Here is a 14,710-nt window from a genome sequence, read left to right on the forward strand (position 1 = left end):
AAGACCGTGTTTGCAGGGAGAATTGTGATCCATTTGGGAATGATTGTTATCTTTTGATTATTGGAGTATAGCTGCTTTACAACGATACTGTGGTGTTGGAGAAGACTCTTGACAGTCCCTTGGACAGCAAGGAGAACAGAGCCGTCAATCTTTAAGGAAATCAACCTTAATTACTCCTGAAAGGACAATGCTAAAGCTGAGGCTGCAATACTTTGGCCACCTATGCGAACAGCCGACTCACTGGAAAAGACCTTGATGCTGGGAAAGACTGAGGACAGGAGGAGATGGGGATGACAGAGGATGAGATGGTTGGATGGCACCACCGACTCAATGGACTTAAAGTTGGGCAAACACCAGGAGATGGTGAGGGACAGAAGGCCCGGCGTGTACAGTGCATGGGGTCACACAGAGTCAGACACGACTTTGTGACTGAAGAGCAGCAAGCTGCATTCCACCGTTGTGCTCTGCTCAGTGACTGTATCTTAGTGACTCTCAGTGTTTGGAACTAAAGGCTGGGGTATCTGCTCACTGTGTCTGTGGTTTCTCCTGCATGCTTGTCATTTTCAGCGCACAGACTTCTGGTCTTCCTCAGATTTGTCTTAGAGTGCTTTATATTGATTGCATCATACACATTAGTGTTTTATTTTTAGAAACTGGAGATTCATTCAGTTCAGTTTAGTCGTGTCTGACTCTCTGCAACCCCATGGACTGCAGCACACCAGGCCTTCCTGTCCATCACCCACTAGCAGAGCATACTCAAACTCATGCCCATTGAGTCGGTGATGCCATCCAACCATCTCATCCTCTGTCGGCCCTTTCTCCTCCTGCCTTCCGTCTTTCACAGTATCAGGCTCTTTTCAAATGAGTCTGCTATTCACCTAAGGTGGCCAAAGTATTGGAGTTTCAGCTTCAACATCATTCCTTCCAATGAATATTCAGGACTGATCTCCTTCGGGATGGACCTCCTTGCTGTCCAAGGAACTCTCAAGGGTCTTCTCCAACACCACAGTTCAAAACCATCAATTCATCAACGCTCAGCTTTCTTTATAGTTCAACTCTCATATCCATACATGACTACTGGAAAAACCATAGCCTTGACTAGGTGGACCTTTGTTGGCAAAGCAATGTCTCTGCTTTTTAATATGCTGTCTAGGTTGATCATACCTTTTCTTCCAAGGAGTAAATGTCTTTTAATTTCAGGGCTGCAGTCACCACCTGAAGTGAATTTGGAGCCCCCAAATATAAAGTTTGCCACTGTTTCCACTCTTTCTCCACCCATTTGCCATGAAGTGATGGGGCTGGATGCCATGATCTTAGTTTTCTGAATGTTGAGCTTTAAGCCAACTTTTTCACTCTCCTCTTTCACTTTCACCAAGAGGCTCTTTAGTTCTTCTTCACTTTCTGACATAAGAGTGGTGTCATCTGATATCTGACGTCATTGATGTTTCTCCCGGCAATCTTGATTCTGGCTTCTGCTTCATCCAGCCCAGCGTTTCTCATGATGATTCATTACTGAACTACAGAATACAATTCACTTCTGCATGTTGACTTTTATATCACAAAATCCCAAGTGAAACACTCACAGAAGCCTGTCTTATTGACCCCTTGACCCTGATTTGGGCCTGGCCAGAAACCACCTCTTCTGGGCTCAACCATGGTCTCCACTGAAAGGTTTTTATCTTAACAAGCTGTGTTTGTCCAAGAAAACTGCATTGAATAACAGTATTTTAGCAATCTAAAAGCTGAATTGAAGCAAAAGATAGAATATTATCAAATCTGCCGGTTGGAGGAAATTAAATTCCTTGTCTAACATCTGACAATTGAAGTCACCCCCTGAACTAGACTTCCTCCAAGCCACGAGCAGGCCTGAGAGGAGGTTTTCCTCTCACGTCCTCCCTGGTCTGAAGCGCCGTGTAAGCATTAGTGCCGCCATGCCCCACAGCACAGGCAGAGTCGGCCTCGGCCTCGGGCTGCAACCCAGAGGCGAGCAGGAGCCCTGTGTTTGCTGAGGCGTCTTTGGATCCAGAGAATCTGCTGGGGACTCCAGAACCTTGGGTCTTATCAGAGTCTGACTTGACCCTCAGGAGGTACCATGGAGGGCTTCCTGGCTTCTGCTGGAACCAAGATAAGGAGAAATCACCAATATTGTAGCCACTGCTCAGGGTGCAGGAGAGTCTGGCTGATGCTCCTGGAGACGCAGAGAGGGAGGCGGGCTGAGTCAGCCCAGGCTGGAAGAGGGAGCCTCCTCTTCTCCCCCAGCCTCTGCCGGAGGAGGGGCTGCCAAGCAAATAGGGCTCCACCCAGGGCCCGCCCAGCCCCTCCTGGAGCCCTGGTGGTGGAGCTCAGCTCACAGCCCAGACTAGGGAGCCCCTGGGAGGAAGCCCCTGCTGAGACCACATAGGTCCCTGCTCAGGGGTCTCTGCAGCCAGAGAGGACGCACCGCTGAGTTCCCTCAGGAGCAAAGGCCCCTAGGCCAGCTCCTAGAGTGAGGGGTGTTCCCTGAGCAGCTGCGCAGGGACCCCAGGGCACTCCAGCGCTCCCCCTACTGGTAACATGTGAGAGAAAGCTTGCAGAAAAGGGGGATGTCATTCATACTTTCTGAACAAGTATAGCACTGGCTCTAGTAGAGAAAAGATTTAAAAACAGGCTGAAACGCTTAGGAAAAAAATAACACTTTATCATGAAATTATTCCACAAAAAGACACAATGTATTCTTATTTACCATATGTAACATACTTCAGCAATTACTTGCTTCCCATTGATTTTTTTGTCTACATATTTTTTTAACATTGAAAAACATGAAAAATTTGTGGTTCTTTGAGGAAGTAGTTAAAGTGTCATACATACAACTCATACATAAAACATAAAAGGGAAATGTAGAGGACTTCCCTTGTGTCCAGTGTTTAAGGTTCTACTTGCCAATGGTGGAGACATGGGTTCAGTACCTGGTCCGGGAAGAGTCCGCATTTCACGGAATGACTAAGCCCCAGAGCCCCAGCTACTGAAGGTCGCTCACCTGGAGCCTGCGCTCTGCATCGAGAGAAGCCACCTCAGTGAAAGGCGGCATACCGAAAGAAGAGTAGCTACAGCTCCCTGCCACCAGAGAAAGCTGGAGAGCAATGAAGACCCAGCCCAGTCATTAACACACAAATAAATTAATTAAATTTTAAATAAGAGGAGGAAAACAGACAATATTATTGTCAACTACAAGCTGGCACTTTCTACAAACACATATTTGATAATTACTGAAAACAACAACTAGGGCATTTGCCAACTGCCGACGCAGCTGCACCTGCTGCCCTTCGCCACTGCATGAAAGCAGTTCAGGGTGGAGAGTGAGGCATTCTGTGCTCCAGGAAACCAGTGGAACAGGTCTTTAGGGAGTCAGGTATTTTCAGGAACTGATTTCATGATCCCAATGCTTGCATCTCTTCATATTTGGAAAATCACTAAACTCCTTCCCTGCAGGCCACGGGCCCCTCCTCCATGCCCTGGGATGTCCCAGCCCCAGCAGACTGTCCACTGGACAGCAGGCTTGCAGATGGCACCCCCAGGAGAGTGGGCTGAGGGGCATTTCTAGGTCCTCCCTGGGCACAGAGAGGCTCTCACACTGGGACTCTTGTCTCCATGGAAACCGGCATATTCCACAATCTGCGTCTCTGTTAACTGTGACCCCACGGTCCAGGCCTGCCTGCTGTGCAGACCCTGCACGTGTGTGTGAAAGGACACTGACAGGCAGCAGCAGGACACACACGTGGTGACATGCGGTATTCCGTGACCTCACGTGGGGGTGAGGCCTGGAGTCCAGGGCTCGGGGCTGTCTTCCCCCGGCCTGTAGCCCCAGGTTTGCAGCCGGACTGCCCTCCCACCTGAGCAAGAACAGTCAGCTTTGTCCTTGGAGCTGATCGCCCTAGAGCCCCCCTGAGACCCTGCGGGCTGGTTGTGACTCCTGTGATCAGGAGTCTGTGGACCCCGCCCAGTTGCTGCTGCAGCCAAGCTGCCCCCTCGGTGTCTACAGTGTTGCTGTTCCCAGTGCGGGTGAGTGTGGCTCACTGTCCATGGACAGAGTCACTAACCCTGACTGAGGCCACCCTGACATTTCCCCGGACGCCTTGAGAGGACAGAGAAAGCAGAGAACAACACCTGCTCCCTGGGCAGAAGAGAGGGGTGAGGGGTAGAGTGGGGGCTACCCAGGTCTGAAATACCCTCAGACAGATCCCCCATCTTGGACCCTGAGAACAGAACAGACACACCGCATGTCCCCAGTGATGGGGAGACAGATTATCTCTTTCCTTTGAGACCCTCTCCTGGGAACAGGCTGCTGGAGGGAATTTGAGGACAGAGGGGAGAGGAGGAGCCTCCATGCACAGGCAGACCCCCCGATGACCTGGACCCAGGGTAGGGCAACAGTAGCAGCAGCAGGTCCAGCCAGAGCCTGAGCAGGAGACGCTGGGCGACCCCATCTCCCCAGAGGGAAAGGAGTCCTGGTCTAGTTCTCACAGGCCTGGAGCTCTGGGTGAGCCTGAGAGGCGGTCACAGGAAAGGCAGGAGCAGCAGCCTGGGCCTCTGCTCAGCCCCGTGATGCCAAGGAGCCCCAACGCTAGCCTTGAGACCAGGAAACGGAGCTGGGATCCCCAAGGGTCCACTACTAGCAGCAATGAGGAGAGCTGTTGGGACCAGGACACGTACTGGACAATGATGCCTCCTGAATCAGACCCAGCTCCACTCTGTTTCTCTGATTCTGACCTGAACCATCATGGACTCTGACCCCAGGGCCTCGGGCATTCAGGACTTTGCGCTCAATTTTAGATAATCAAACACTATGTGGTTGCCAGAGAAAAGCCTTGGTGTCGGGGCAGAATTAAGATGATCTGAACAGATTTCCAGGACCCAGTTCCAGGTGTGGGGCTCAGACCCCAGTTTTAAATCAAAGAAACAACAGAAGTGTCTGCATTGGCAGAAGACGCTTCAGCCCTGAGAGGCCCATGTCTGGAGCAGAGCAGGTTTTTCTCTCATTTCCCCCCTGGCCTGGACCACTGTGCCATCATTGCTGCTAGTGTCGAAAGCTGCCCAGTAATAATCCACCTCGTCCTCAGCCTGCAGCGAACTGATGGTTAGGGTGGCTGTGTTCCCAGACCTGGAGCCAGAGAATCGCTCGGGGACCCCTGAGGCTCGATTGGTTTCAACATAGATGAGGGTTCTGGGGCCCGATCCTGGGATCAGTTGGTACCAACTACCGTAACCACGCCCAATGCTGTTGCTGCTCCCAGTGCAGGAGATGGTGACTGTCTGACCTGGGGACCCGGACACGGAGGGCGGCTGAGTCAGCACAGCCTGCGCCCAGGATCCTGGAAGGGAGAGAGACAGAGATGGTGACTCTGGGGTCCAGACACGAGAGCAGGGAGCAGGGCCCGTGTATCTTCCCAGGGCCCTTCCCCTGTCCCCCCATCCAGTCACCTGTGCAGAGAGCGACCAGGGTGAGGAGCAGAGGGCACCAGGCCGTGGTGGACATGGTCAGGGAGTCCTGCCTTCTGTGGCCCCACAGCTGAGCAGAGCATCCCCACACCGCTCCTTCCCCTCTTCATACTCTGAGAGGGGGAGGGTCCTTTCATGCAAAGACCCCCCCTCCCAACTCTCTGACCCCTCCCTGGGCTCCGGGTCAGGTCCCTGTGTCTGAGGGAAGCCAGGGCGTGGGTAGGGGCAGACTGTGGGCCGCCCATGGGTGGGAGGTCACAGCTGGGCGCCCTGAGCAGAGGCCCCCGGGCAGTCAGGGCTGGGCCCAGCTCTCACCCCTGACTGTTAGGAGCAGCCCCTGCGCGCCCCCGGAGTCCAGGCGCAGACACACATCCTCTGACCTGGTGACCAGGGTCCGCCAGGGACAGCGCCTGCCCCTGCTCTGTGCTCTGTCCCCGCCTTTGGTTCAGGCCAGGCGCCCCTTCCGGGCCCCTTGTGACCTCAGGGCCAACTGTGGGCTCTCTGCAGACCCTTCATGACGAGAGTCTCCACTTGTCTCTTGGCTGCTCCGGGGTTGGGGTGAGGGGGCGTCTGGGACACAAATTCCTCTCAGATCAGGATCAGATCAGGGCTGTTCTGTCCCCTTGGAGGCCCGTCCCTGTCTGTGCAGGACAGGGGTCCCTTCTCTTTGGGGCCCCTCCCTGGTGGCCAGAGCCCTCCTTCCTCTGTGTGTGCCCTCAGCCCTGAGGAGGAGGGGAGGAGGGTGTGGGGAGAGGCCTGGGGTGTGACCCTGAATTCCTAAACTTTCCACAAACTTGGCCCCGTATTCAAGTCCTGTCTTCTGAGGGGACCCCTCCTGGGCGTCTCTCCCGCAGTCACAGGGCACAGGCTGCAGGGAGCAGGGCTGGTGATGGGCCTGACAGTGTTTAATGAGACTCTGAAGGGCTCTGAGCAACTTCTGTTCCCAGGGAGTCTGATATGTGATGGCTGGTAGGATCAACCCTCCCAAATAGTGGGCTTGAGAAGGTACAGTTCAGGGACTGTCCCATTGGGAACGACCAGCTGGCTGTACTTTGCCCTGCACGGCGTGTGCGTGTTACACTGCAGATGTGTGACTTTGAGATATGAAATTAATCAGAACATGTAAATGGATTACCGAAAATCTAAGGTCAGCACTTAAAATAGCTGCATGAAGTTTTTCAAGGAAATCATATGTTCTATTTTAATTTTGCATTGACAAGGGTAACATTCTTCTTCTTGTTTAGTCGCTAAGTCGTCTCCAATTCTCTGGGACCCGATACACTGTAGCCCACCAGGCTCTTCTGTCTATGGGATTTCCTAGGCAAGAATACTGGAGTGGGTTTCCATAATTATTTTTGGACGTTCTCTCCTTTTATTGAGGACATTTTAATTCAATGACACAGCATGTATCCTATGAAACTTTATTTCTTAACAGATGATATATAATTTTTACAAAGATATTTGCATTCTTTTTTTTTTTTTTTTTGGTGTCTGAGTCAGACAGGGCTGTTTCCAGCCTCTTTCTGCCACTTATTACAGTTCCACTGGGAAATTTTTATCTCTGAGCAGAGATTTCTGTCTGTAAACAGAGAGGGCTGAGGTATTGAACCATCGGTCAGTCTCAGATCTGAGAGGAGGGACAGACCATGACAGGTCAGATCTGTTGTTCTTGGGAGGCTCAGAAGTGACCAAAGGAGGTTAATCAGAGTTACACGTGGTCCAGACGGAGCAGCAGGGATGGCCCCACGGGGAGGGCGCGGGGGACGTTTTAGTCTCACTTCCTTGTGTGTCTGGAGCACCTTGTTAGTATCTGTGCTCCTGTGATAGGCTGAACAGTAAATGGTCAGCCTGGTGCTTGGCTGCAGCCCGGAGGTGAACAGGAGCCCGGCGTTGGCTGAGGCAGCCGTGGATCCAGAGAAGCGGCTGGGGACCCCGGAGCCTTGATACTTACTGGAGTCTGAACAGAACCTCAGGAGTTACTGAGGAGGCCCCCTGACCTCTGCTCGTACCAGTATAGAGCATAGGCGCCACCACTGTAGCCACTGCTCAGGGTGCAGGAGAGTCTGGCTGATGCTCCCAGAGACGCGGAGAGGGAGGCGGGCTGAGTCAGCCCAGGCTGGGAGACGGAGCCTGCAGACACAGACACGGGGAGACGGGGCAGGAGCTGCGGGAAAGGTTCCCGGAGTCTGCGCCCCGGGGGCTGGTGCAGGTCGGGGACCGAGCCCTGGTGCGCGGGGCCATCCCTACCTGTGCAGAGAGAGGAGCTCGAGCAGGAGAGGAGTCCAGGCCACGGTGCCCACAGGACCCTGGTCCCCACAGAGGGCTGGGCTGCCCCAGGCCTCCTGTTCTGCCCCAGACTCTGAGAGGAGGGGCTGCCAGGCAAATGGTGGCCCACCCAGGGACCACCCAGCCCCTCCTTGAGCCTCGGTGCTAGAGCTCAGCTCACAGCCTTCCTCCTTGGGAGTCCTTGGGAGGAAGCACACGCTGAGACCACAAAGGTTCCTGCTCGGGGCCCTCTGCACCCGGAGTGGACATACTGCTGTGTCCCTCTAGGAGCTCAGGCCCCGCCCCCAGCCGAGCTCCTGGAGTGAGGGGTGCGCCCTGAGCAGCTGTGCAGGGACCCCAGGGCAGTCCCACAGCGCCCCCTGCAGGCCACAGGGCACAACTTCAGTGTGGATCAAAGTCCTGTGGCCTAAACAGATTCTTTGTTCATCTAGTCCCTGTCTCCTTTCACACGCCCATGATCTGGTTCCCAATACAGGGATTCTTTTGTCCTGAGCCTGACTGTAGAGTGTCGTCATTTCCAAAAGCAGGTCTTGTCCATGGAAGGTGCAAAACTGCGTATGCGCAACCCCTGAAGGTTCGAGACCACTCTCCCCCAAGTACTGGCTAGAAAGGTTAACTGATCCAGGGGTGCGTCAGGGCAGCTGTCCACAGCAAGGGGACACTGAGCTGGCTTGAAGGACATGAGGAAGTGTTTTGCGCTATGGTTTAGACGGAGTTCTTCAGCAATAAGCACAAGGTCATATTTCAAACATGGAAATTCTGCAAACATTTCAAAAGTCAAGCCACGCTTTCAGAATTTTCATGGAGATTAGATTGACTTGTGAATATCTATTAGTCTGGCTGCTTTACCATTTACCTGCAAACTGGGTAAAACTTTCTCTAGTCATGAGTGACAGTTGGAGTTTTCTTGATTATGTCATATTTATTACCAGGACTTTGCCTGAAAGATGACACAATTTGTCTGTTTTAGGAACAAAACTTTCTTCCTGAGCTTTCTCTTGCCCAATATTGCAGTTTAGCAGAATGCTGGGCTGTGCCTGAGCTTTTGAATGTAGAATCCATCACTTCCTTAAGGTATCCTGTATGCATATTTGCTTCATTTGTGCAAATGGTCCCCTATCATCCAGACACACAAGAATTCTCAGTAAATGACCTGTGAGCTTGATCACTCACTCCCACGGGTTCCCTCCTCAAGACATCAGAGTTAAATCCTCAAAGTTGAGCTATGTTTTATTAGGTGTTAATTTGAAGGATTTAAATCTACAAAACTTCTATACCCTAGCCCAGTTCCTGGGTGAAAGGTGCTCCCTCAGCAGGTTTGCAGGGACCCCACGGCAGTCCCACACCCTGGGGTTCCTGGTTAAATGTGGTTACATGTTACCCCGTGCTGGTGACATGTAGAAATGAGGTGTGTTTTTTTTAAATCACCAGAAAAGGGGGGATAAAATCATACTTCCCTAGGAAGTTACAACCTTAGCCTAGTAGAGAAAATAAGTAAAGACATTAAGTCTTTCAGGAAATTTTATCATTGAATTACTCCACAAAAGACATAATATATACTTATTTATGAGAAGTATTTAACCAACCAGAAATATCCAACAAACCAGTAATTACATGGTTCCTACCGTTCTGCTTTGTATGGTTTTTTAATCAAACATTGAAAAAGATATTAAAGTTCCTAGTTCCTTAAGAAAGCGGTTTAAGTTTTGTATATTAACCTGAAAATAGAACACATAACAGGGAACAATATAAACCACTCTCAATAAATATTTATCCAAATACTCTAAAGAAAAAGTTAACAAAGAAATGCCAGTGTCAGTTTCAGTAACTGATACTCTTATCAAGTGTTAGCGTTTTCCACATACAAGTTTGTTTTCTATGAGGAGATTTAAAAAATAAACTTCACACTACTACCAGTAAAAGCCACATCAAAGCAGCAACAACAGCAGCCTTTGTAGTAAGCCAGTACACGCTTTTCACACACACTTCACTCCGCACAGGTCACCCTGTGAGGCCTCTGCCCGCAGTTGGCTCTTGTCCTCCGCACAGACTCTCCCAGGAGCCACCTCCTCCTTGGAGACACCTTCTGACTCCTCACCTTCCAGCAACCCCTCCCTGACCCAGACTCCACCAGGACCCCACATGGACCAGGAAGAGGGACCCGAATCTGAACCTCGAGGTGAGGGGGCAGGACCAGGAGCTCCTGGAGACGGGCTTCACTGGGACGAGGGTTCCCATCAGGTGGGACAGTTTGCCCAGTGTCCTGGAGCCCTGGGTGGTTTCCCTGTCGTCTGGCCCAGCCCCCTGTCTGGGACTCTGCACTGTGGCCCCTGCTGGCCACGGGCCCCTCCTTGGGTTCCTGGGATGCCCCGGCCCTCACGCAGTGCTTGAAGTTGAGATCATGGTGGAAGGATGTGAGTTGGCCACGAATGGTCTGTTCACACAGGGCAGACACACAGGGCAGCACAAAGGGATGGAGATTCTCCTTTCTACACATTTTTCCTTGTGCACATTGTTGAAATTACAAACGTCTATGGAGAACAGACTCATGAGCACCCTGCCCTTCATCCAACATCAGCCCTTATCAGTATGATTTCCCTCCTTCAGTCTCATATTCCTCTTAGCTCTCATCCTACCCCATCACTGAATGACATTAGAACACTTCCTAACATCAACACTTCCACAGGACACTCTTTAGTACATACACACGTTTCATGTTCCAAATCTCATGTGCGTTCAAGAAACTGATTCCGACTAGTGTCACGGGGGTTGATTTGTGTTTTCACTTCCCCAGTGCTGAGCTAACCGAATGCTGTACTCATTGAAAAAGCAAAGCATATAGGGATCCTATTTTAGAGCTTTGAATCTCATGGCATGACTTATTTCATTGAAATGATGTCTAGATTGGATTATACTTTACAACCCAGGGAATATTTTCTGTGAAATAAGACCCGGAAGGTTGTGCAAAGAGAGACGACCCTCAGTGATAGGTGCTGAGTTATGAATGTACTCGGAAAGGTGGACACTCTCAAGGTCCGTCTGTAGTTGCCCACGGAACTGTGGATCCGGGAAAGGGAGGGCAGTGGGGAGGGGCCATCACTGGGGTTTTGGTCTCACTTCTCTGCCCGTGTCACTGTGGGTTACACGAGGCTGCTCCCACTGCCATGGGCTGCCCCACAGATGTAGTCAGCCTTGTCTTCGTCCTGGATGTTCTGGAAGGTCAGGGACCCTCCAGGCCAGAGCCCAAGCCTGAGAAGCGGTCAGAGATCCCATCCCCCTTGGATCCAGCAACACCACTGGTGCCCACTCGCATCAGGAAACGGGGGCCCCCTCCCTGGGACCTGCTGGTACCAGTTTACATAGCTGTAGCCGCTGCTCAGGGTGCAGGTGAGCTTGGCCGAGGCTCCCAGGGAGGCAGATGCAGAGGGCGGCTGTGTCAGCACAGGCTGGAGGAGGGACCCTGAAATCCCAGACACCCTTTATGTCCTGAGGGAGGACAGGGAGGTACGCTTCCTGCATGTGGTGGGAGTGGTGAGGGAGGGGGCGTCAGGCTGCTGAGGGCTGTCCTGACCTCTGCAGTGAAGGAGTGGGGTCAGGAGTGCAGGGGAGGCCAGCCGCCCCAGAGCTGTGCTGAGGCTGCGACTGCCCGTCTCTTAGCCCCCCACCCCCAGGAGAAAGGGCCCCTCAGACAAATGTGCCCCTGTCCTCTGACCTACCACACACCTCCCTGGGTTCTGTGTGTCGCCCAGGGTTCAGTATCATATCTGGGAGGGTGGCCAGAGCTGGGTCTGTCCTGAGGTTCCCCTGGGACACAGAGAGGATCTGCTGTTGGGCCCAGTGACCACTGAGAAGAGACCCAGAACAGGGTCTGGTTTCCCAGCTAAGATCCCCCAGGACCTCTCTGGGCTCACAGTGCATAAAATCAATCCCACAGGAGCTGAGGACAGAGGCACCTCAGCCAGGAATCACGCCCAGATCCTCAGGACGCAGGGTTTCTCTCCCCACCTCGTTCCTCACTCAGTGGGCGCACAGGACAGAGTGTGAGCGTTTGCACCGATGAATCAGTTGCTGGAGGGACTCATGGGTCCCCTGGGAAATGAGGTAGAACCTGGGGAGGAGGGGAAGGGGGTGAGCTGGGGTCACACCTGAGAGTCTGAGACCTGAGGCTTCTGGAGAAGGGAGATGTCGGAGAGGTTCAAGGGGAGGAGGAGAAAGTGAGTGTCCCATTCAGGAAGACCTGGAAACACGCCCATGACCTTTGACAAAGTGAACTTGATCATGCTGGAGGAGGTCACGGGGTGGAGGGCTGTAGAAAGAAGGGAGCCCAGGACTGGGGAGGAAAGCCAGGAATCAGAGTGGAGGGGAGGGAACGGAGGCTCTTAGGGAAGCGCTGAGGAGGGGCGGGAGGAGACTGAGGGGAGCTGAGGGGTGTGCGGGCAGGGATCCTGGAGATCCTCCCCTCCTCTGCTCCTGGGGAAGAGGGTGGGGCCTGATTACTGCCTGAGCCCAGAACCCTCCAGGTCTCACTCATGGGCCCACTTTACAGCGTCACTCCCAGGAGGAGGCCTGGGGGTTCAGGGCCCTGAGTCTGTCCCCGGAGCGGAAGCACCTGCTCTCACGTCCAGCTCAGGCCACTGAGCCTGGGGACTCGCCCAGTCAGGGGCCCACCTGGTGTGTTCAGGCTTTGCCGGTTCTGAGCACGTGCACAGCGCCCCCTGGTGACGCGCTCGGGGAATGACCACGGCGGGGGAATGGCGAGGAAGGAGGGCGACTGCCTGGTCTCAGGTCGTGAAACACTCCAGCCATGAACGAATTAATTAAACAACAACAAGTATTACATGTCTTTGATTTCAACAGATGAATTTCTTTTTCACTTTCACCTGTTGAATTTCTATGTTTCTGCCTACTTTGTTCTCATGGAGGTGGTGGTTTAGTTGTTAAGCCGTGAGTCCAATCTTGCAACCCCCGTGGTCTGTAGCCTGCCAGGTTCCTCTGTCCACGGGATTCTCCAGGCAAGAACACTGGAGTGGGTTGCCGTTTCCTTCTCCAGATCTTCCAGACCCAGCAATCGAACCGGGGTCTCTTGCATTGCAGGCAGATTCCTGAATTGCAGGCAGATTCCTGCATTGCAGGCGGATTATTTACCGACTAAGCTGTTAGAAAAAACGCTGCGGGAGGAAAAAAGCCGCCTCTAAGGACCGGTGGTAAAGGCCTTTATTAAGCGTCGCTCTAGGGCAGAACTCCCGGGGGCTGGAGAGTGAGGAGACAAAGGGAGTCTGCGAGGTATGAGGGGTGGGGAGGGTTTTACAGTCAGGGCCGGCGTCCAAGCCAGGTCTTCCCATATAAGGAAGAAAGCGCGGGTGTCCAAGGGCTCCGTGTCGGCACCTGATTGGCCCAGGCTGCAGGGGGCCGGCCCCCGGAAGTTTAGCCAGCCTCCGGAACTTGTCTGCGGCACTTTTCCAGGGCATGCCTCAACATGCCCGAACTTTCATAAGCTATGAGGGAAAAGCCCCACTTTGTTCTCTGAACGGTATTTTTTGCATTTATGTCCATTTCCCTTTTCCCCAAAAGTGCTTATACTTGCTCATCAAATAGATTTGATGGTTATTCACTAAAAATATCTGTCACCTGATTTCATCGTCTGAGTCACCTCAGCATTGATGTCTATGTAAGTCTCTTTTCCCATCATTACTTACTTTCCTGGTTCTTGATATCAGTGATATTTTTTACTAGGTCCTGGACTTTGGGGAGATTACATGAAGCAACTTGTTGGGACCAGCCCAACAACGAACCAATCTGAGGGAGCGGTGCTGCAGAAGAATAAGGGAAAATACGGCTCAGAAATACAGTGGGGATCAGGGGTCTGATGCTATTCACAGGGAAAAGCCAAGATCCTAATCCTTGCATGCCTTTTATCGTTAACTTCTACTTCCTTAATCGTGCTTTAGAGATATCTGTTCTTTACAGTCTCAGATGGGGGATAAAGATATAGAATGCACAGTCCTCGATGTCAAACCTTCAGGCCTCTCATGACTTTGTTTAGCCCTTCGGCTAGTGACGCCCTTTCTCAGCAACTCCCTCAAGGCTCTGGTTACGGGAACAGTCACTAATGGTTTTCCATCAGTCACATCAGTACTTCAAGATGTCTTTCCACGATGTACTTTTAACTACTCCCAGCCCTTCACCTGGGGGTGATGAGAAAGTCATGCTTATTTGTCAAAGAGGCCCTGGTTATTATAGCACAGGCCTGTGCATAGCATATTCCCTGCAGAAACTGTGATTCCCATTTCTTGTTCTTTTTATCTGGAGAGCCTCCTGCAGCAGAAGGTCAGAGATGTGTGTTCACTGACCGGTGACCCAGCAAAGGGGGCACTGACCCCAGTTCTCTGAGCTGCTGACTCTGACCTGGGAACACGGGGTAACGACTGTCAGCAGCTCCTTCCATCCGGGTGGGTGTGAAACCACGCTCTGCTGGGCTGCTGCCCTCAGGGAGGGGAGTCAGGCTGAGGGGGCTGCTATGCTGCAGTGGGTGGGCTCGGACCCTGGGCTCCCTGGCCTCAGTCACCAGAGAGGGAGCGGGTGACTGCAGGGCCAACCGCCTGTGCCCACCTGGTATTCAGCACTGTTGACCCGGGGGGTGGGTGGTCAGGTTCATGTCCTTGCTGGCCCCACAGTCACAAACAGGGGACAGGAGCACAGACATGCCTGCTTTGTCCCTGGGGTTCTGCTCAGTCACCTACAAATGGCAACTCTGACTTGGTGACTGAACAGATCTGCGTGCCAAGCAGATCTGCTCATTATCCTCAGTAGTAACGGGAACAAGGCTTTGAGGAGCTATGATTTCAAAACACAAGCTCACCAGGACTCAATGACACAGTGGATATAAAGTGGCGTAAAGCAGAAGATGACCTTGGAAACTTTTACTGTTTTTGGACTGAGGGAAATGTTA

General features: G+C 52.4%; 1 gene segment (V, D, J or C); it reads right to left on the reverse strand.

The window, feature by feature from the left end:
- Positions 1-4,968: 4,968 nt before the first annotated feature.
- Positions 4,969-5,532, reverse strand: LOC133057915 (immunoglobulin lambda variable 1-40-like). The segment is given in 2 exon segments: positions 4,969-5,348; positions 5,458-5,532. Coding segments are annotated over 2 exon segments (435 nt in total).
- Positions 5,533-14,710: the final 9,178 nt, after the last annotated feature.

The sequence above is a fragment of the Dama dama genome, chromosome 5, assembly GCF_033118175.1.
Source record: "Dama dama isolate Ldn47 chromosome 5, ASM3311817v1, whole genome shotgun sequence".
Classification (NCBI taxonomy): Eukaryota; Metazoa; Chordata; class Mammalia; order Artiodactyla; family Cervidae; genus Dama; species Dama dama.